Source organism: Sceloporus occidentalis, unplaced genomic scaffold (assembly GCF_023333645.1).
Source record: "Sceloporus occidentalis isolate IW3139 unplaced genomic scaffold, rSceOcc1.0.p SCAF_224, whole genome shotgun sequence".
NCBI lineage: Eukaryota > Metazoa > Chordata > Lepidosauria > Squamata > Phrynosomatidae > Sceloporus > Sceloporus occidentalis.
The window spans coordinates 14,945-36,076 of NW_028317204.1; the positions used below are offsets into that span (position 1 = coordinate 14,945).

Consider the following 21,132-nt stretch of genomic DNA (forward strand, 5'->3'; position numbering starts at 1 on the left):
TGAGCCATTCTATTGTTCCCCACAGGCAGTATGATAAGGAGTGGGGGTGTTTAGTAGATCGGGGGTCAGATAACAGAGCGATAATCATACAAATGGCTGATATGCAGCTGCCTGAAAACTTTATATTATGGGGCAAAAACCAGAATATTTTTGAAAACTTGAAATCCTCAGAACACAATATTCCTAGCGTGCGCTATACCGACTCCTTATTATGTAGCGTTGTAATGTGTTTTCTGACTGGTGGGGGAATCAGGATATATGAGTGCCCGTAATACCCATATCGTATTGGATTCCGTGGCTGAGCCTGTGGTTGAAATCTAACATTAAATTGAATCTAACATCTCAAGATTTTTAACTGGAAATCTTTTTTATACACGTAATTATGTGATGTATTTTGGGGGAGACGTCGGCTTTAAAAGGCATTGAATTAAACTCAGTTTCAGTGGAACGGAAAGCCGTCTGGCGAACACAATGAAAGGACAGCGATTGGGAAGTTTCTCTTCTGCAGCAGGAAGTACAACAATAAAGCCGTTTCATGTATCCTGGAGCAATTTATTCTAACAGAAAACCAATTAGGTCAATATATATATATATATATATATATATATATATACGGTATATAGATAGATAGATAGATAGATAGATAGATACGGTGTATAAATATATACATTGCATAATACGAGATACATTTAGGCCCGTGGGGTGTTAACGCTGAAGCGGAACAAAAACCTTTAACTGAAATCAGGGTTATGAAAGTTTACAAGAGTCCAATGCAATAAAAACTCACTAACCATAACCTGCTTGTATTTTAGAGCATATTTTAACATTTCACAAATCAACGCTTCATTCCCCCTCCCCCCCAGGCACTTCATTATATTATTCTTTTTTTTGTGTTTGCTTTTTTTTGAGCAGCACGGGGGAAGCATTTTAACAGCGCACCTCTGGCTTCCTAAAAAACGACATAGGTGTAAAACACTGACACACCTAAAATATAAAGGGATATTAATTCTCCAGCTTGCCAGAGAACAGCTCATGCGGCATCTTTTAAAAAAAATATATATTAAAAAAATTATGCAAATTATTTTAAAACGATAATAAATATTAATATAATAAATATACTATATATATATATATATATATATAAATAGTATATATATATATATATATTAAATATATGCGCACCAGAAATTTCAACTAACTGATTGTAAACTCACAACACCAGGGCCGCCTTCTCCTTCTGCACCAATATGCCTTAACATGTGTCCATATTGTAACAGCGCTACAAAATCTGCTGGCGCTATAACAACAATTGTAATCTACTCAACTAGTGAAAAGTGAGAAATTTAGCAGACGAATACAAATGTGTTTTTTTTTACGTTACTGGATACTAACATTTTTACTGTTTTTTAAAGTATCTCATTGATCCTTCCCTCTGTATAGATTTTTTTTTAATTTTATTTTATATTTAAAATTGACACCTGGACTGCGTATATTTTTTATAATTTTTTTTTTTAATTAAAATAAATATTCTATGAAAAAAAAGTTTTTCAAATAAAAAAAAAAGAAAATGTAAAGTTTATTACACGTTCTGTAAGTTTTGTGGCCGCCAGCAGGTGGCAGCGTTCCAGCACTGAACTGTGTAAGATTTGAATCCAGGAAGCTCTTCCACTCAGCGATTGGAGGATATTTTCGCTCTGCCTGATCGGGCATCGCTGCACGGAAAACCTCAGAGCCAAGCGGAGTTTTCCTACAATGCTGCCAAAAAACTGCCCTGGTCTCGAAAAAAGCATTCCGCTAAAAAAAATTTAATATTCCATGTATACGACACGTAAAACATATTTTTCCACATAGAAAAAAGTGCCCTGAAGTTCCATATACAATATTTAAGTAAAAAAAAAAAACAATCCTCTTTTTAAAAAGAGATTTTGCCTTTTTTTAAATAATTTTTTTTTAATAAATCCTTTTTTTTTTTTTTTTTAATTAAAATAATCCAATGACTAAATAATTATTTTAATAGAATTCTAAGAATAATAAAGGTTTCTTTAATAATTCTAGATTTTATAAGGATACGTCTGGATTTAGGTTCTAATTTTCCGATTGTAGCAGATTTTTAATTATTGATTTCTACAGCAGCGTCATAGTCGGCGGCGCTGAATTAGCGATGCGTCGGATTGTGGGCATGAGAGTTAATTGTCACCGAGTCGGATTTGGGTAAAGAAACGGAGCGATTACCTCATTGTTTGCATAGTGTAATTCCATTGTTTGCCCAAAGGCATCTGTAACTTTCTGCATGACATCTTTGAACTTTATCGGCCTCCGAAACTCAATAATCCTGCAAGAGAAAAGAAAAAACACAATACATAATCGTTTACAGTTTGTGCCGTACACATCAAAGCATCCGGCCCCATCCGGCCCCCGTCTAGTCGCCCGTTTCTCCTGCTGTAACGACTCAAACCTTAATCAGTCGTTGGTCTCGTGTTAGATTCAGGAGCCGTATGTCTATCCCATGCGTGTTTAATCCCCTCACTGTATTACAACCACTGCTGCTGAGAGGCTTTTCCACTTATCTACCACCCTCTCGGTAAAGTAAAATGTTCTTTTTTTGGGGGGGGGGGTCATCAATCTGTAGAGTACTCATGTTCATTGTGGCCTCATACATGATGAGAAAGTCCATAGGAATCGCTATATTTATGGGTATGGCGCTTCAGCTGTGAAGTATTGCTTTATTAAGAGGGGAGTGGATAAGTGGAAATGCCTCCCATAAGTGGTGGTTGAGAGGGTTTTTAAACTGCAAAGGCTAGGTATAAGGCTTTTGGGAACAACAGGTAAGAAAAATGGACAGTCTGGATGGGTCATCATAGCAGCAGATCTCAACTAAATGTTAAACCTTCATTTTTCCTCCTTGCTAAACTGATCAATCTATATAACTGCCGACGTTTTATAACAAACTCAAAAAGGCCTTTAACGCGCCAGCCTTCCGTTATCAGAATCAGTGCAGGAAACACCATTCTCTTTTTTTTTTTTTTTTTTATCTTAAAATAGCTATTGAAAATAAATAAATATATATATATATAAAGGCGTGACTAGGGTGGTAACGGCGGGAGAGTTAGCATCTCCTGTAGCGGGGACTTGCTGAATGACTCAGAATTCCCAAGTCTCGCTTCCAAGGCAAGTTATTCCTCAAACCCTTCGAAATGTTATTGTGTCTGGGCGAGCGATCGAGACACAATACGCCTCATCCGACTCACATCTACTAACAAATATTACTTAATATTTTATGTGTTTTGGAGAAAAAGACGCAAAAAAAGTCATCTGGGAATCACTTTCCGCCTACGCTGCTGAATTTAACACTTTCATCACTGACCATCCCTCTCACTGCTGAATGCCCAAGCTCTTCCCTGGAATAATTCACTTTTTTTTTTCTGGGAATCCTTAATTGTCATGTGACATAAAAGCAGGCGCTAAGCTGTTGCCATGGAAACCAGAAAAAAAAAATACACAACCTTTTCTTCCGGATGTCACTATTTTTTTTCCCATAATTCTAAAAATGTTTTTTCCTAATGCATAACATTTCCTTTTTCTACGTTAAACATCTGTCATCTCCATTTGTATGAGGTTCTCGCTCTGTTATCTGATCCCCGATCTACTAAACAAACACCCCGAATCCTTATCATACTGCCTGTGGGGGACAATAGAATGGCTCAGTCTTAATCACTCAGTCAGACTCTCTGACTAATGAAAGTCTATGGAGGGACGGACTTTATTAGCATCGCCATAAAGCATCAGCTCAGTGTGGTGTTTGAGCCGGGAAAGTCACCCAAAATATCACATGACTGACAGCAACGGCAAGTCTGCAATTTGGAAAAAAACAGGTTTTCAATGCTTAAAGTTTTTTGTTGTTTTTTATTCGTTGCACTTCCCCTTTAAGAGATCCAGATCCATGACTTTAGTAGCCATTCTGTCCAATATAAAGTCTTTTCCTCTACGGGATCGATGAGCGTAAAAACATCCCAACAAGACAGTTTCCATTAAACTGGCAACGGACAGGCTGCGGGCTACAACTATTATTATTTTTATAGGTCACGCTATTATTCTAGGATCTGTGCCCAAAATCTGCTTATCTAAAAGGATAGAGTCAGAAGGTCCCGTTCAAATACAGCGTATACACAGCACTCGGGCCAAACAACAAACACTCCGAAGGTAATTCATGCACCTTTTCCACGGGAAGTGTACGAAGGAAACGAAAGGTTCTACATTTAGAAACAAGCAGCAAATCACCCGAGGCTGACAAACATGATTAAATACAGAACAAAAAGTTAAAAAAAAAATCAATACAGAAAAAATTAATGAATATAAAAAAAATACAGAAAAAAGTAAAAAAAAAATGTAAATACAGAATAAATGAAAAATACAGAAAAAAGTTAAAAAAAATAAATACAGAAATAATAAAAAAATACAGAAAAAAGTTTAAAAAAATAAATACAGAAAAAAATAAAAAAAAATACTGAAGAAAGTTTTTAATTTAGTTTGTATTTATTTTTTTAAAAATACAGAAAAAAATAAAAGCACTATGAGCATGCAGATACCAGAAGCAACTGCACCAAGCTGCATCCTGCAAAATACCCTGCAGCTGCGCATTCCTTGGCTTTCCATGCACTGCCAGAGACTGCAAACAGTGAGTGCACCCCATGCGCAAACAGGGGCTTCCTCACCGCAGGTAAGCAACATCTGTTTGAGTTCTTACTTTGCACTCATACTCAAGTCGTGTTGGCCACCTGGGTACTAGCGCTGAAAGACTGCTTTAATCAAGATGCTGAGAATGTGTACAGTGTGGAGGAGAGAAGAGAAAGGAGAGGGGGAGAGGAAGAGAGTGGAGAGGGAGAGAGAGTGGAGAGGGGAGAGAGTAGAGAGTGGAGAGGGGACAGAGTGGAGAGAGGGGACAGAGTGGAGAGAGGGGACAGAGTGGAGAGAGGGGACAGAGTGGAGAGAGGGGACAGAGTGGAGAGGGGACAGAGTGGAGAGGGGACAGAGTGGAGAGAGGGGACAAAGTGGAGAGGGGATAGAGTGGAGAGAGGGGACAGCGTGGAGAGAGGGGACAGCGTGGAGAGAGGGGACAGAGTGGAGAGGGGACAGAGAGAGGAGTGGAGTGAGAGGGGGAGAGAGAGGGGAGAGGAAGAGAGAGGAGACGAGAGGAGACGAGAGAGAGGAGACGAGAGAGAGAGAGAGAGGAGATGAGAGAGAGAGGAGACGAGAGAGAAGAGAAGACGAGAGAGAGAGAGAGAGAGGAGACGAGAGAGAGAGGAGACGAGAGAGAGAGAGGAGACGAGAGAGAGAGGAAGAGAGAGGGAAGAGAGACAGGAGAGGAAAAAAAGAGGGGGAGAGAGGAGAGAGAGAGAAAGAGCGAGGAGAGGAAGAGAGAGGGGGAGAAAGAGAGAGAGAGGAGAGAGGGGGAGAGAAAGAGGAGAGGAGAGAAACATTGAAATACATAAATGGCTTTAATAAAGCACTGGAGGGAAGATTATTCCACAGGAGGAGAAAAGTTACAACAAGAGACCGGAATCTAACACTAGAGAGTCAGAGACTGAGATGGAATATAAAGAAGTTTTACTTTACATAGAGGGTGGTAGTTAACTGAAACAACCTCCCAGCAGAAGTGGTAGAGGTTAATACAGTGAGGGAATTTAAACATGCGTGAGACTCCTGTGTGTCCAAAGCCTCTGCACTCCCCACAGTCGTTATAACGCAAAGAGCGGGGAATATGTTTATGTATTAATAATTTATATTAGAATAAAACGTCGTGGTAAAGCCCTAGCCGCTGGACACGTGATGTAGAGGTGTGAAGAGGTATGAAGGATTAACCCCCGCATGTCTGAATGAATAATCGCTCCTATAATAATAACATGCGCTGAAATCTGACGGCTTGGATTGCGTCTTCGGTTCCCCCGTGCGGCGTTGGGCTGCTGACGTACCTCTTTTCTCCATTGTATTCAAACTTAATCCTGGCATCCTGCTGGAGGAAAAAAAATGAGGATAATTTAGTAAAAATACTGAAAATAGGAAGAACATTTTTTAATAAAAAAGTGAAATAATATTATGATTAATATCAATAATAGTAATATTAATAATAATAATCATTATTATTATTTAGAAAAATAAAATGATTATTAATTATAATAAAAATAATAATAAATAGAAAGGTACTGGCATAATTATATACATTTTATTTATTGAATTAAAATTTAATTATTATTACCGGTATTACATTTTATTTATAGAAACACAGATTTAACTATACATTATACAGGGCCGTGCAGCCTTTCACAATACACAGTGAAGCCAGGAGTTTCCCAGCATGCACCTGACACCTTCTGGATCGGCTACTAATTTTATATATTTTCATATTTTTTTGAAATCTGTCCTTTTTATTTGGATGATAAATGGCCCACCGGACGCCGTCATATTCCTGAATTTTAGGGGCCAGTCTCCTAAACCCTGAAATCAGACACTTTTTAGTACCTTTGGCTAAACGTTCGCTGCTACATATGGATACAACGTGCAAAAACAAAGAGGCTCGAGCCGGAAATAACCCTTTTATTGCCGTTTTACGTCACCGAGCTTACTGAGCATCGTAGAAACACCTCGGTGTAAGCAGGGCTGCTGTTTTATGCATCGCAAACAGAAACATTACACAGTTTGGATACACAGACTTATTTTCAGCACATAAACAGAGCCTGCCGGCAGATCGGCCCCATCCGGCCCCCGTCTAGTCGCCCGTTTCTCCTGCTGTAACGACTCAAACCTTAATCAGTCGTTGGTCTCGTCTTAGATTCAGGAGCCGTATGTCTATCCCATGCATGTTTAATACCCTCACTGTATTACCCTCTACCACTTCTGCTGGGAGGCTGTTCCACTTATCTATCACCCTTTCAGTAAAGTTCCATCTAAGCCTCCGACCCTCCAGCTTTAGAATATAACCATTGGCAGCACCTATCCCCCCCCCAGACACCACATGGTGAGGGACACGCTGGAGCTGCCGGGGCCAATGTCTTTGTACCCCTTCTGAAAGCGGACGCAGCGTAAGGGCGGGGTAGGAGCTCTGATTCTGCCCCGGGTGCCGGAGACCCTGGTTCTGGTTCTGGTTAATGATATTGAGCTTCCGCCATGGGACGGGGCCACGCTATGTGTAAGTCCTCCCCGTGAGGCCCGGACTTTGCCCCGCGGGACACACCTCGGATCCTCTTGATTGGAAAGTAATCGCGCTGCGCGGGCGGCCTGAAGAATTTCACGTATTTACAACTTGTCTGCAAGCCGAGGACATAAAAGCTAACTTTCCATAATCTCATCCTCCGGATGACGGGGCCGCGAACCAACTACCAAACACGCAGTACAGCTGGTACATTTCACCAGTAACCCTTTCCCTGCCCTCCTCCTCACCCTGGAGGGGGGGCATTCGGGGAACGGACCCCTCATTCGGACCCCGCAAGTATCTCCTGAATCCATGTAATGTATCAAAGTTGAAAAAGTGGTCTTATCACCATGGCAACCAACGGAATGGTCCAGTTACTATTCCAAAGTTGCAAGTAGCCCTTTACGACCAACAATGACGTTGTTCATACATGATCCCTGCACCCGATACTGGAGCAGAGGTAATAGATTGCAAGCTCACAGGACCAGAGCTCTCAGTATGTCTTAAAGGGACAGCCCAACCTCCGCCGCTCTTTGACGCATATGACAGCAGCGCGGTCCCGCCGTATACATTCGCTTACGTCATTGGCGGCTGTTTGCCTTAAAGCCCCAGCGTCGCCTCATCGTCGTCCCCAGTCCGGCTGGCTGCGCCTCTGTTAACCCCTTAAGCAGCAGCAGCAGGACCAGCAGTCAAACGGTTAATCGCTTTTCAGACCCTCCCTGCAGCCTTACTTTGGTTCTAATCACGTTCAGGATGACATCACGTCATATAGAGTTTCAGACATCTGGAGTTTGTTCCTCCCCGTATAAAAGACAGCGGTGGTTTCCCGAGGGGACATTTAAAGGGCCGGGTTGTTAATTGGCACCTAATGTGCAGAATTCCTTTTTATACGGCGGTGAACGTCCGTACCCGGCGACCGGTGCTCCGAATCGGAATATCCGGAGCGCACCTCTCCACTGCCGTTGGTTGGACGGTAAGGACATACGTACCAGCTTTCCCGAGTCTCACGATGGGACTTCCCACCATCATCCTACACACATGAATGCTAAAGGAGTACCACGCCACCAGTACCAACACACGCAACGTCAGGGAGATAAAACCCGACATACAGGACTGTTCCAGCAAATTGGGGAAAGTTGGCAGCTCTGTAAAGCGCGATCACCGAGCTCTAAGAGACGCAAGAAGGATCATCGATGACGTCACACAATGACTTCTGCTCTCGAGGACCTTTTATTTATTTCTTAGTGTATCAGAGACCCCTCTCCATTACATTATATTTATTTATATAGCGCCTGCAGATTCCGTAGCGCTGTAAAAATCGCACACAACGACAAACCGGTACAAAAGGAGAAGAGGGCGCTGCTCCCGGGAGCTTACGATCTAGTCGGTGGATGAGGGGAGGTGATACAGTAGGAGAGGAGAGGGATGAGTTGGTCGAGTCCGGGGTACCTGTAGAGGTTGTTGGTCGTTCAGATGCGTTGATTAGGATGACGGCTGAGAGTGATAGGAGGAAAGGTTGTGCACTTGTTGGAAATGGCGGATTTCAGGAGAGAAACCCCCCCCCCAAAAAAAAACATGGTGCGCAAAACTCCTGTTAAAGGACAGATAGATTATTATCATTTATATTATATGATATATATTACCGGTATATATATTTATATAATGTATACACGCACCCCACTGCGATGTGGCAGCTCCTTCCAGCGAGCGAAGGGTGAACAGCGATAGAAAACCTCTGTTTTCTGTAAACCTCCTGCCAAAAAACCAAAGCCATGTTTTCTTTTTTTTTTTCTAATTCATTCTGCGTTCCGTCCCAAAACTTCCGCCCCCTCTCATCGCCCCTCCGAGTCCGAAAATCTGCCGCGGCCTCGTTCCAAAGTAAATACGTGGAGCCGTGGAAACAGAAACTGTGTGCGCGTGCGGCCCCGCTGGAATAAATGCCCCGGGGCAACGGGGGGGGGGGTTGTGGCCGGTCATACTGCCACCAACAGGCCAGGTGCGGTATTGCGCCCAACAGGCGGCACCTGTGCCAACATTACAGCTGCCCACACGGAGGTATAGCAAGCAGCAGGAAGGGTGGGGGGGGCATACATGACCCCGTCCACGTTACCCAAAGAGCCCCCTTGGAGCACATTGTACGGCGCTGCGGAATATGTCAGTGCTATATAAAACAAATAATAATACAATGGAGGTCTGTCCTGCAACATCACAGAAGCACCCAGATAATCTCAGAGCCCGACAGTAGGCAAGCTGCATGGGGCAATCAGAAAATCAGGACTGGACAACAAAAAACGGGCTTGTAGGTAGATATGATATTGCACCCAACTGGTTAATTGTTTACACTGCCTTCCGGACCCTCATCGGGGCAGACAAAGCTGTATAGAGTGTTCAGTTTGCCAGTCGTATATCCCGCGCATTCTGTACATCGCTATAATTAGTGGTTGCCATCGGCAACTGCGTCACAATCCGCTTCCTTACCAAGGGGTTTAAACCGGACCAGTATGGGGGGATCGCCTCCATCGTTTATTGCTTTTTTTGCATTTTTCGGTACATTTTTAGTGCACGGTGTATAATTTTCATCACTTCTGTTTGGCGTTGGTCCACTTCCCGGATCATCGGAGGAGCGATTTCACAAACGCTAATAATCTGTAAAGGTCCGTCGCGCGTTCTGAAGTACACAGAGCGGGGTACAGAGCCGAGTACAGAGCGGATTGCAGAGCGGGGTACAGAGCGGGGTACAGAGCCGAGTACAGAGCGGGGAACAGAGCCGAGTACAGAGCGGGGAACAGAGCCGCGCACAGAGCGGGGAACAGAGCGGATTGCAGAGCGGGGTACAGAGCCGAGCACAGAGCGGGGAACAGAGCCGAGCACAGAGCGGGGAACAGAGCCGAGCACAGAGCGGGGTACAGAGCCGAGTACAGAGCGGGGAACAGAGCCGCGCACCGAGCGGGGAACAGAGCCGCGCACAGAGCGGGGAACAGAGCGGATTGCAGAGCGGGGTACAGAGCGGGGAACAGAGCCGCGCACAGAGCGGGGAACAGAGCGGATTGCAGAGCCGAGTACAGAGCGGGGTACAGAGCCGAGTACAGACGGAACTGGATTTAAGGGGATTTTGGATGGTCGGCCGCGTTAAACGTCAAGGAAAATCTGAGTCTTTAGCTAAAGCAGAAATGCCTGCGTTATAATTTATAACTTATAACACGCCCTCGTGCGCCAAGCCAAGGATATTCTAATCCAACAGGAGCCCCGGGGAGAAGACAGCATGTGGAGGGGGGGCTGGGGGTATACGGGCCATCAGCACCAAACGACGCACGCGGGGAACGTAGGCCAGTCCATAAAGCTCTGTCGCTGAAAGGGTTAAGGCATTCCCTACACTACAATGCTGTATTTAAAGGGACAGCTGCGGGTACAAGAATTCCACCCTGGAACACTCATAGATGTATAATAAGGAAGTACCGGCCCTTTAAATATTACAACTTTTATAAAAAGGTGTGCGTGTGCGCGTTTAACTCTTTTAGTGCTTGAATGCGGGGAGACATACAGGGCTCCGCGCAGATATTTTATTATATTTATTATTATATATAATCTATACATTTGAGTGAGGCGGTTACAGATCATTCCATTGTATTCCTTTATTTAAGAGATTTTTCCCTGTGCATTTGAGCAAAGAGAGACAACGTACTGTATGTGCAGTAGAGGCATCAGGTTAATTATTATTATTATATTATATATCAGTATATTTACAAACATATATATTATGATCATTATTATTAACTATTATTATATTTTCAGTTTATTTACAAACATATATATTATCATTATTATTGTAATTTTTACCATTATTATTATTTATTAATATTTTTATTATATTTTCGGTTTATTTACAAAGATATATATAATTATTATATTTTCGGTTTATTGACAAACTTCTATATTATGAGGCCCCCGCTGTCCCTGAATTAAGTTTAGAAAATCCAGTCACATGATGTCATAGTATCACGGAATTACTGCTGCCCTCGTTACGGAGAAGAAACATTTTGCTGGAACTCATGGATTTTTTTTAATTTTTTTTTTATTTTTTATTTTTTAGTTTTTTTTCCCCTGCGGACCGGTATCATTGCGCAGAGAGTAACAGAAAAGCAGGTGTTGGCGGCAAACATCTGGCGGGTTCCCTCGGTGTTATCTCGGCATCTGGATTGAGTTATGGTATCGGATCACAACGAGACTCTTCCCAGGAAACCTCAGGATCTCCAGCGCCGCCGGGGACCCCGGACGCTGGCGGTCCGCAGACGGCAAGCACCGCGCCAGTTGCTAGGTTACCAAAAACATTAACCAAACAAGAGGCAACCGCACGCCTGCGACTCGGTCTCATTCAAAGTAAAGGCGCTGTTCCGATTAGACACTCATTGCACTCTCTGAGATGTTAAACAAATAAACCTTAGCAGATCGGAGATTTTATTTACTATTTATTTGTTTATTTTTCCTCTTAATAAAATCAGGAAACACAGAAACGTTTCTTTTGTTTCAATGGCAACAACCTATCAGTGTCTGCTTTTGTGTCACCTGACAATTAAGTTGTTCCCAGCGCAAATTTTATCTTTGTAAATAACAAAACCATAAATGCTTAGAGGATGTTTTGAATCGCCTTTGTCTATCTATTGGCCCGTGGGCCAGATGGCTCCACCGCATTACATAATGATGTAAGTAGAGTCTCGCCCCCGGTACGTACGCGGCTCTACCTTACAAAAAGTCGGATAACGATTTTCAGTCTAGAAAAATAAATTCGACAAAATGAAAAAGGGATTTCTTAATAAAACAGGGTAATAATAATCATATTATTTATTATAGAAATTATATTAATAAATGAATTATATAAATTAAAATGTGTTAATAAAAAATAGCAATAATAACAATAATAATACTAGTAGCTATTATTTTTTTTAATATTATTGTTATTATTATTACTATTTTTTTTTAATTTTTTTTTATAGTGACAAGATTACTCCTCTGGAAAAACATATGGGGTGGAAATTATTTAAATACAATAGAACGTAAAATACTCCAAACTGTCTGTTTCTCATCAATCAAGAAACAACAATATTAAATTTTTTAGGCAGCGTCCCTTAGATTTTACAGACTCCACATCACAGTTCTTGATAAAAAAAATCCCTCTGTATATATATTTAGGTTAAACCGCAATCAGTCAGAACAGTAGCTGCCGTCACTCATCTGTGTGGAGTAATTAGTCACGTCTGCAATAATAATAATAATAAAAAAGCAGAAAAAAAACCCAGAAGTTTCGGAAAAGTGAAAGCAAGTGGGTATGACTTAGTTCAAGAAATCTCACACATTAACTATACATTACGCAGGGCTTGGTCTCCCATTTAATATGATGGGGTTATAAGGGAGGGCTTTAGCAAAAAATGTTATTTGACTTTTTGACATTTAGATTGGATTCAGAGTCTCACAAATTTTAATTGCCAATTTTGTTAATTCATAAGAATGTCCGAAAACGGGGAAGGACCCCCAAACGAAACAAACGAAAACGATGCAGAGAGCTCAGAATTGTGGATTTCATCTCGTCGTTTGTTTTCTCTCTATCTCACTCACACTCTTTCACTTGACCCAGAGTCTCCGGCTAATGCGCTGCTTTCTGGGTCTCTGAGTGACCTTCTTCTTTCTCTGAGAAGGAGGAGTAATGTGTGACCACACCCATGCCCCGCCCACTTCCCATCATACCCCTGACTGATTTAAGGCTGCTTGGTTTAAGCCCCACCCCCGAGATGCAAACCTAGAAGTCTAAAAGTACAACGGGTGCTTGGCGCTAACATAATCGAAGCTTTGGAACTCATTATGTCAAGACAGCTGAGACCTCTAGCGCTGGCAAGCAGCCAATAGAAAATCATATAGTATTTACTATAAAGTGTCACTTTAATATTACTGAAAATTCAGGACAGCTGGTAGGTATCTGTATTTTAGCATCTCACCATAACAGTGAAACCTTGGGAACATAACACAGCTGGGTCTAATATTTAGTTCCCATCTTGCATCTTTAATAAGGCCTATAAAAAGCATGCTTCTGCCCACCAGCACAACGTACATTCAGCAAACCCCAAAAATGTACGTTTCCCGCCGTACAGCTAATATTTTGCAGAAGTTGCCGTAGGAATGTCCAAAATAAAATGCATTTATTATTTATGTATATAAGAAAACAGCGAAAAGAGGATGTATTTGAACCATTTACTTTTCCACCATGTTCTCAAGTTACATCTTCCATATTACCCCATTGTATGGCTTATTCACTAAACTGCGAGCCTGCAAATGGGTTGAACATTTCAACTCACGACTTCACTATGAGGACCGACGTTTAGTGTAATCATACCTCCCAACTGTCCTGGTTTTCAGGCACTGTCGCAGACAGCTACCCCACAGTCCCCACTTTTACGTGCCCGGGGAGCTATGAACGCAATAGACCTGTTCCAGCACAGACCCCCCATTGTAGCTCCCGCAAGACGGTTATTTGGTTAAGGCGGGTGGGTGGCCACACCTCAGGTCCCAACCAATTACTGAATGGGGTCTACCCTCCCCGCCTCTCCTTACACACCCCAACGTAAAAAAAAAACTATTCTAGTCAATGGGAATAGCAGCAGCCAATCACATGGATGCTTTGTGAAAATTGATGTTTTACTTGTGTACATGCCATTGGCTGCTGCTTCAGTGAATTTAATGGGAGTGCTACCGAGCATGTGCAGGCAGCATACATACGAACACTTCCTGCTTCCAGCAGAGGCAGTCAGGGGAGGAGCTAAAAGAGACAGAAGTCTTATTTTCTAATTCCAATAACTAAAGAATCCCTGCACCGATTTGCATGCCGTAAAATGCATCGGATTCCATGCAAAACTGACTCCAACATGCCTTAAAATAAAAGTACAATTAGGAGGACTAAACTATTCCTTTAAGGATGATTATGTGATCTAGTCCCTCCCTATCAGTTGGCCTGAGTGTATTAGCCAGGTGCCTGACCCCAAACTGAACTCTGGGGTAAACACACATGGGTTCTTACCGGGTTAAAAGGACGTATCTGTCTCTTAATCGACTTAACTAGAACTTGGATGCAGCCAAGTTCACCTCCAGGTGGTTTCGTGAACTTGAACTCAAAAGACATCAAACTTAAGGAAGAGTAAACAAGGCAAAAGTTCAGAGCCCTGAGCGAGGTTTCAGAAAACAACACCACAGAGAAAGATCCAAAAATGAAAGAAAAAAACTCTTTTTCCTGTTAAGACTGTCAGCCTTCCTCCAGATCCTGCTAGACATGAGTGCAGACTGTCTGTCACTGGCTGGGGTCGCGGGTCATCAGGGCCGTTCGTTTAATCAAAACACAGAGGCTTTTCCGTCTTGTCCTCGGAACAGCATGACATCTTTCCGGTGTTTTAGGGTTTTGTAAAAACAAAACATTGTAACGGTGAATGGAGGGGGCTTAAAGTGGTACTGCCACCTAAAAAAAACCTTACGCTACTCACCAGACTATAGAAAAAAATCTCTGTGTGCTATTTTTTTTTATGTTTTTTTTGGTAATTTATAAAGTATTTATTTTAAGTATCTGTCTTTTATATAAAATGTAGTCAAAATGGAGAACTATGACTCATTACATCAGAAGAAGGGTAAGTTCCCTTTTTGGCTTTTTTTTTTTTATCAATTTTTTCAGTGCCACATTCTAATTACATAACACTTTCTCTGTAAATGTATCCGTTTGTTCCGTTAAAGAACCATAAAAGATAAGCGTGACTTCTCCGACAGAGTTACTTTTTAGTCTCTGTTGGCATTTTCAGAGAAGAAGGTGTTTGTCCACCGAAATCTGCCTTGTTTTCTGATGTCAGCAGATGTACGCTGATGATGTCGGCACATGTCTCAGCCAATCAGACATCGCATGCCAGCAGTAAGGAATGCTCGTTTTCACTCTTGTTAAATCCTCTATCTCTCCATCAAGGTTAAAAGTGTCTGTTGGCGACGTTATCACTATCTGCAAGCAGTGAGTAACGGCTCCCCTGGGAAAGCAGCGCTACAGAATATGGTGGTGCTATATAAATTAATGGATAATAATAGTAATGTGTAAGCTACATTCCCAACATTTTGGGGATGTTGGAGGAATAGGTTTGTCTTCTTCGCAAGAATCCAGTTATGTTTAAAGGTATAGTAGAACTTTGAACCCAACGGAACACTAAGCATTTTGTCTGAAGAAACGTGGAAGTTGCAGGTAGATAAGAACCATTTGGTCCTTCTGGTCTGCCCGATGGATACAATAAAGGCCAATATCCCTTTTTTAAGGGAAGAAATGTCTCTCAATCTCTATCCTTTTCGGTTCTGTGTAGCGTTTCCATGAGAAACACCGTCTGACCGCTTAGCTAGCACTGGTTGGGAAGAAGAGTTAGGGTTCTGCGCATGTGTAAGTGTGCAGACATTGGGGCTGCCTAAGCAGGTGAATCCTGTTAACCAGGCTAGGACCAGAGAAGATACAATGTTTCTCCACATTCTCTAGTGGAAAATGATCTTTATGAAAATCAGAAGATACCTTACTGGGCCGAAACCACAACCCATTGACAATCTCGCCTCCGCGTCTATGATCCTCAACAGTGTCCGTTTCTTTGTTCTCCTTCAAAAGGGCCTGTTTAGAACATCTGGAAACTTCTGTCTGCCTGGTGAGACCTCGCTGAAGCGGTGTAGCTAACCTGAGGCTTGTTGCTGTTCTCAGTCTTGCCATGGTATATGACGTTTGACATTGAACTGTCCTTGGTAACCTCACCTTGTTAGTGAATTTGGCTGCTCCTCGCCCAGTTTTATTCCTTTTGCACAGCTGTTTCTGTTTTAGTTAATATTAAATTGAAGAAATACCGTATTTGGGGATAAAATAACTCACCTGCTTAATATTCTTCTTCCGGTTATTGTCAAGTAAACCCCCGCACCTTCCTAACGCAGCCAGATCCTTCATGATCAAATTAAGGGCTTCCTCGTCATCTGAAAGGAAGATTAAAATACCCCATTAATGAGGCATCATTCAAAGTTTTAAACACAAATCAAAACAGAAGGAAGGGAGGCAATGGTGGTTTTAACAATTTAAACCTTTATTGGCCCAAAAGTAGCGCCTGTATACTTTTTAGGCACCCTTACCTGTGTGTAAGCAGTGACTTTCCCAATCTCTCTAATTTTGGAACCTTGACTTTATTATTTAAAGATGCACTTAATAGAGTCACCTGCATTCAAGCAGGGATATCAACCATAACATACTCGGAGCAAAAGCACCAACTGGAATAGCTCTGTATTGTGAAATGATAATCGTTTTTTTATGATGTCACGGCTGATGTCATCGACAAAGCTTTGGCCTGATGTCAGCACTTAAAATTCTGGTTACTTTCAAAGCATCTTAGACGTCCAAGTTAAAAAGCACCAATTATTTTTATTTTATTTTATTTGAAGTTTTAAGTTAATTGAAATAAAACTGCATTTGTTTTCCAGCATTCATTTCAGACGTTAACGTCGTCTGGTTTGGCACTCGGAGAGTCACCTTTAAGTTTAACACAAACCATACAATCTCTGAATAGCGTCTGTTTTTCTGATAAGAGGGTGACGTTACTGGCTTAAAGGATTTCTGGGGCAGAAGAGGCCAAAACAGGCTAAATTCTTCCAGGATTACTATATTAACCTTTTAAAAACAGCTTAAAAAAAGCAAAATATGGATCACCATAACAGATTTTCAACTCTGGATTTAAAGGTCCTGATCAACCAAGGGTGCCTCGTAAAATATCCCCAGATAAGCGCTGCATCATGCAAAGACAAGTGAAAGAAACCGATCTGCTATTTTATTTTTCTCCTTAATGCTCCCTGTCACTTAAAAACTGCATTACAAGTTTTATAGATATACTAGAGCTGCTTAGCAACAGAGTACTGCCATTCTTCCAAACTTCCTCCTCTATATATTACATAGAGTCCCCTATAAACTAATAGATAGTAGGGGTTATATTACTGTATACAGCGCTGGGGGTTATATTACTGTATACAGCGCGGGGGTTATATTACTGTATACAGCGCTGGGGGTTATATTACTGTATACAGCGCTGGGGGTTATATTACTGTATACAGCACGGGGGTTATATTACTGTATACAGCGCTGGGGGTTATATTACTGTATACAGCGCTGGGGGTTATATTACTGTATACAGCGCTGGGGGGGTATATTACTGTATACAGTGCTGGGGTGTTATTACTGTATACAGCGCTGGGGGTTACATTACTGTATACAGCGCTGGGGGTTATATTACTGTATACAGCGCTGGGGGTTATATTACTGTATACAGCGCTGGGGGTTATATTACTGTATACAGCGCTGGGGGTTATATTACTGTATACAGCGCTGGGGGTTATATTACTGTATACAGCGCTGGGGGGGTATATTACTGTATACAGTGCTGGGGTGTTATTACTGTATACAGCGCTGGGGGTTACATTACTGTATACAGCGCTGGGGGTTATATTACTGTATACAGCGCTGGGGGTTATATTACTGTATACAGCGCTGGGGGTTATATTACTGTATACAGCGCTTGGGGTTATTACTGTATACAGCACTGGGGCTATATTACTGTATACAGCGGTGGGGTTATATTACTGTATACAGCGCTGGGGTTATTACTGTATACAGCGCGAGGGGTTATATTACTGTATACAGCGCTGGGGTTATATTACTGTATACAGCGCTGGGGGTTATATTACTGTATACAGCGCTGGGGGTTATATTACTGTATACAGCGCTGGGGGTTATATTACTGTATACAGCGCTGGGGGTTATATTACTGTATACAGCGCTTGGGGTTATTACTGTATACAGCACTGGGGCTATATTACTGTATACAGCACTGGGGCTATATTACTGTATACAGCGCTGGGGTTATATTACTGTATACAGCGCTGGGGTTATATTACTGTATACAGCGCTGGGGGTTATATTACTGTATACAGCGCTGGGGGTTATATTACTGTATACAGCGCTTGGGGTTATTACTGTATACAGCACTGGGGCTATATTACTGTATACAGCACTGGGGTTATATTACTGTATACAGCGCTGGGGTTATTACTGTATACAGCGCTGGGGGTTATATTACTGTATACAGCGCTGGGGGTTATATTACTGTATACAGCGCTGGGGGTTATATTACTGTATACAGTGCTTGGGGTTATTACTGTATACAGCACTGGGGCTATATTACTGTATACAGCGCTGGGGGTTATATTACTGTATACAGTGCTTGGGGTTATTACTGTATACAGCACTGGGGCTATATTACTGTATCCGGAGAACGGACGTCGCAGTTTGCAGAACAACGCTAAACGTGTTTATTAGATTTTGTTAAATAAATCTATGCTTTAGGACACAAGAACAAGCGTGAAGTCACACAAACACCCGGAGCCACGGAGAAAACGCACTCCACAGAACAGAGAACGGCCATTAAAGGGATAATTATGGCAAAAGAAATTCTGTTTACTTAATTGATGGGCAAAACTAGCGTCAAAAGCCCCCCCCTGGCATGTAATAATCTAAAGCTAGAGGGTCAGAGGCTTAGAAGGAATCTAGGGAAGTTTTACTTTACTGAGAGGGTGGTAGATAAGTGGAACAGCTTCCCAGGGGAAGAGACGAATCATTTGTGATCAATAAAATATTCTAGTTTTTCAGGTTTGATCCTAATCACTTTAATCAAGTCCTAATTCCCTCAATAAACGGTTTACGAGGGAACCTAATGTCAAGTTGCGCAATAAGGCACATTGTTTTACGTGTAATTTAGCGGGCTGAAACAGGCAGTCAAAACATTGGTGGGCGGTCCCGTTGATGCTGCATGCAAGTCGGAGGAGGAGTAGGCGGAGAGTGGGGCGTGTCGTAAAATTGCTCCCACGGAGCTGCGGGAAAGGAGCCAGGGGTGTGGAAGCGGCTGGCGTGTCGGTGTGGCACCACCTGAAAAGTGTCCCCCGGGCGGATCAGCCCCTCCAGTATACCGCTGCCGATTCCGATTATGTCCCCCCCCCCCCGAAGAGTCATGGTTTTTATAAAGACCGTTATTAGAACCGTTTTGCTGGCGCTCGTGGTTAGTGGGCTATGAAAGAGTTAATATTTGAATTCCATATAATAGGCACAGTAAATGCTGGCAGCCGACGTGTTTATGATACCCCGCTTTACCCTTACAGATAAAATGCTTCTATAAGCACCATACTGACCCGTTCGTCCACATTCCCTTCCCCCGAACCCACAGCCATATCCCATTAACTATTAACATGTCTGTACGGTGCAGCCAAGGATACAAAACAAACAAACATAATTCTATCATCGAGACCTGAATACCTGCCAAGTGTCACCAATTAAGTAGAACATTCCCTCTTGAAGACCCATATCCCTGGCGCCCCTCTTCCCTCCCCCGATACCCCTTTTTCCTCCCCTGAAGCCCCTCTTTTCTAGGAGGTCAGAATGTTTGCTGGGTATGAGGGTACCGCAGGGTTCTACAGCCCTAAAAGCGCCGATAATGTGTATAGAAACAGCAGGGAATGGGTTAATAAAATAATATTGTTTAATCGCGATCAGTGTATCATTCAGATTAAAAACCATGCTAAAGCCCCGCCCCTTTTGGCCCTCCTCTATCCACACGCCATTTAAATAACGCCCTTCTTTATTCACTTAAAATGATTGGCGGTTTGGAACAGGAACGCTACGATACATTGTGCACGCGCGACGATCATCAGACACAGCGAATAACAACAAAATGCCCCGGAGGAAATTAAAAAAATAAATATCATCTAAAAATACACCCGCTATCAGGAGAACGGGGACAAAAATAAAACAGATCAGCGCCACCGAGTTATTTATCAATGACAGACATACAATAACGAGCGCGCAATGTTACTCGACAAAGGAAATGCTTTCAGTTACAAACACGGCCGCGTTTAATTCTAGACATTTTTTAGAGCATGCGGAACCTCAATACTCTTGTTCCTGTCTAGCGGAAGAGGTTAACAGAAGTCACATCCCATCAGCCAATCACATTGCACAAAAAAAAGAGAACTGTTTATTATTATTATTTTCTGCCTTCACACAAACTAGAGGTTTTTTTTGTGGTGAGCTCGCTAAGCGCCCCAGTAAACAGCGTGGAATTTATCTTCTAAATATATGTTTGGGTTTATTTATTAAAGAGACATTCCGGGCATCATATTCTATTTAAAGCTTCAGGTATCCTGGAGAGTATATAATAAATAATATGAGGAATATACAGGATATAACGGGTTATAAGGACGGGATTAGTTATACGGCCGGAGAGTATATAATAAATAATATGAGGAATATACAGGATATAACGGGTTATAAGGACGGGATTAGTTATACGTCCGGAGAGTATGGAATATATAATATGAGGAATATACAGGATATAACGGGTTATAAGGACGGGATTAGTTATACGGCCGGAGAGTATATAATATATAATATGAGGAATATACAGGATATAACGGGTTATAAGGACGGGATTAGTTATACGGCCGGAGAGTATATAATATATAATATGAGGAATATACAGGATATAACGGGTTATAAGGACGGGATTAGTTATATGGCCGGAGAGTATATAATATATAATATGAGGAATATACAGGATATAACGGGTTATAAGGACGGGATTAGTTATACGGCCGGAGAGTATATAATATATAATATGAGGAATATACAGGATATAACGGGTTATAAGGACGGGATTAGTTAGAGGTTGTTGATCCAGTTAGAAATCAGAAGCCAAGAAGTATGTTTTCCCCTTTTTGAGTTACGTAACAGTGGGGGAGAATTTCATGTCTTCTTTGAACCTAAATCACTATGTTAGGGGCGTTAAGTCGCCGTGTTTGTCCAATTTTACATTTGAACA

The 21,132-nt window shown here is 42.0% G+C and overlaps 1 protein-coding gene across 1 annotated transcript in view; it reads right to left on the minus strand.

The window, feature by feature from the left end:
* Positions 1-21,132, minus strand: part of LOC149276792 (mitogen-activated protein kinase kinase kinase 3-like) — a 43,175-nt gene that overhangs the window by 13,081 nt on the left and 8,962 nt on the right. Inside the window, exons 3-5 of the mRNA XM_089503264.1 lie at positions 16,101-16,198; positions 5,970-6,007; positions 2,233-2,332 (exon numbers count right to left, since the gene is read on the minus strand). Of these exons, the coding sequence (XP_089359390.1) occupies positions 2,233-2,332; positions 5,970-6,007; positions 16,101-16,198 (236 nt within the window). The remainder of the gene's footprint in view (positions 1-2,232; positions 2,333-5,969; positions 6,008-16,100; positions 16,199-21,132) is intronic.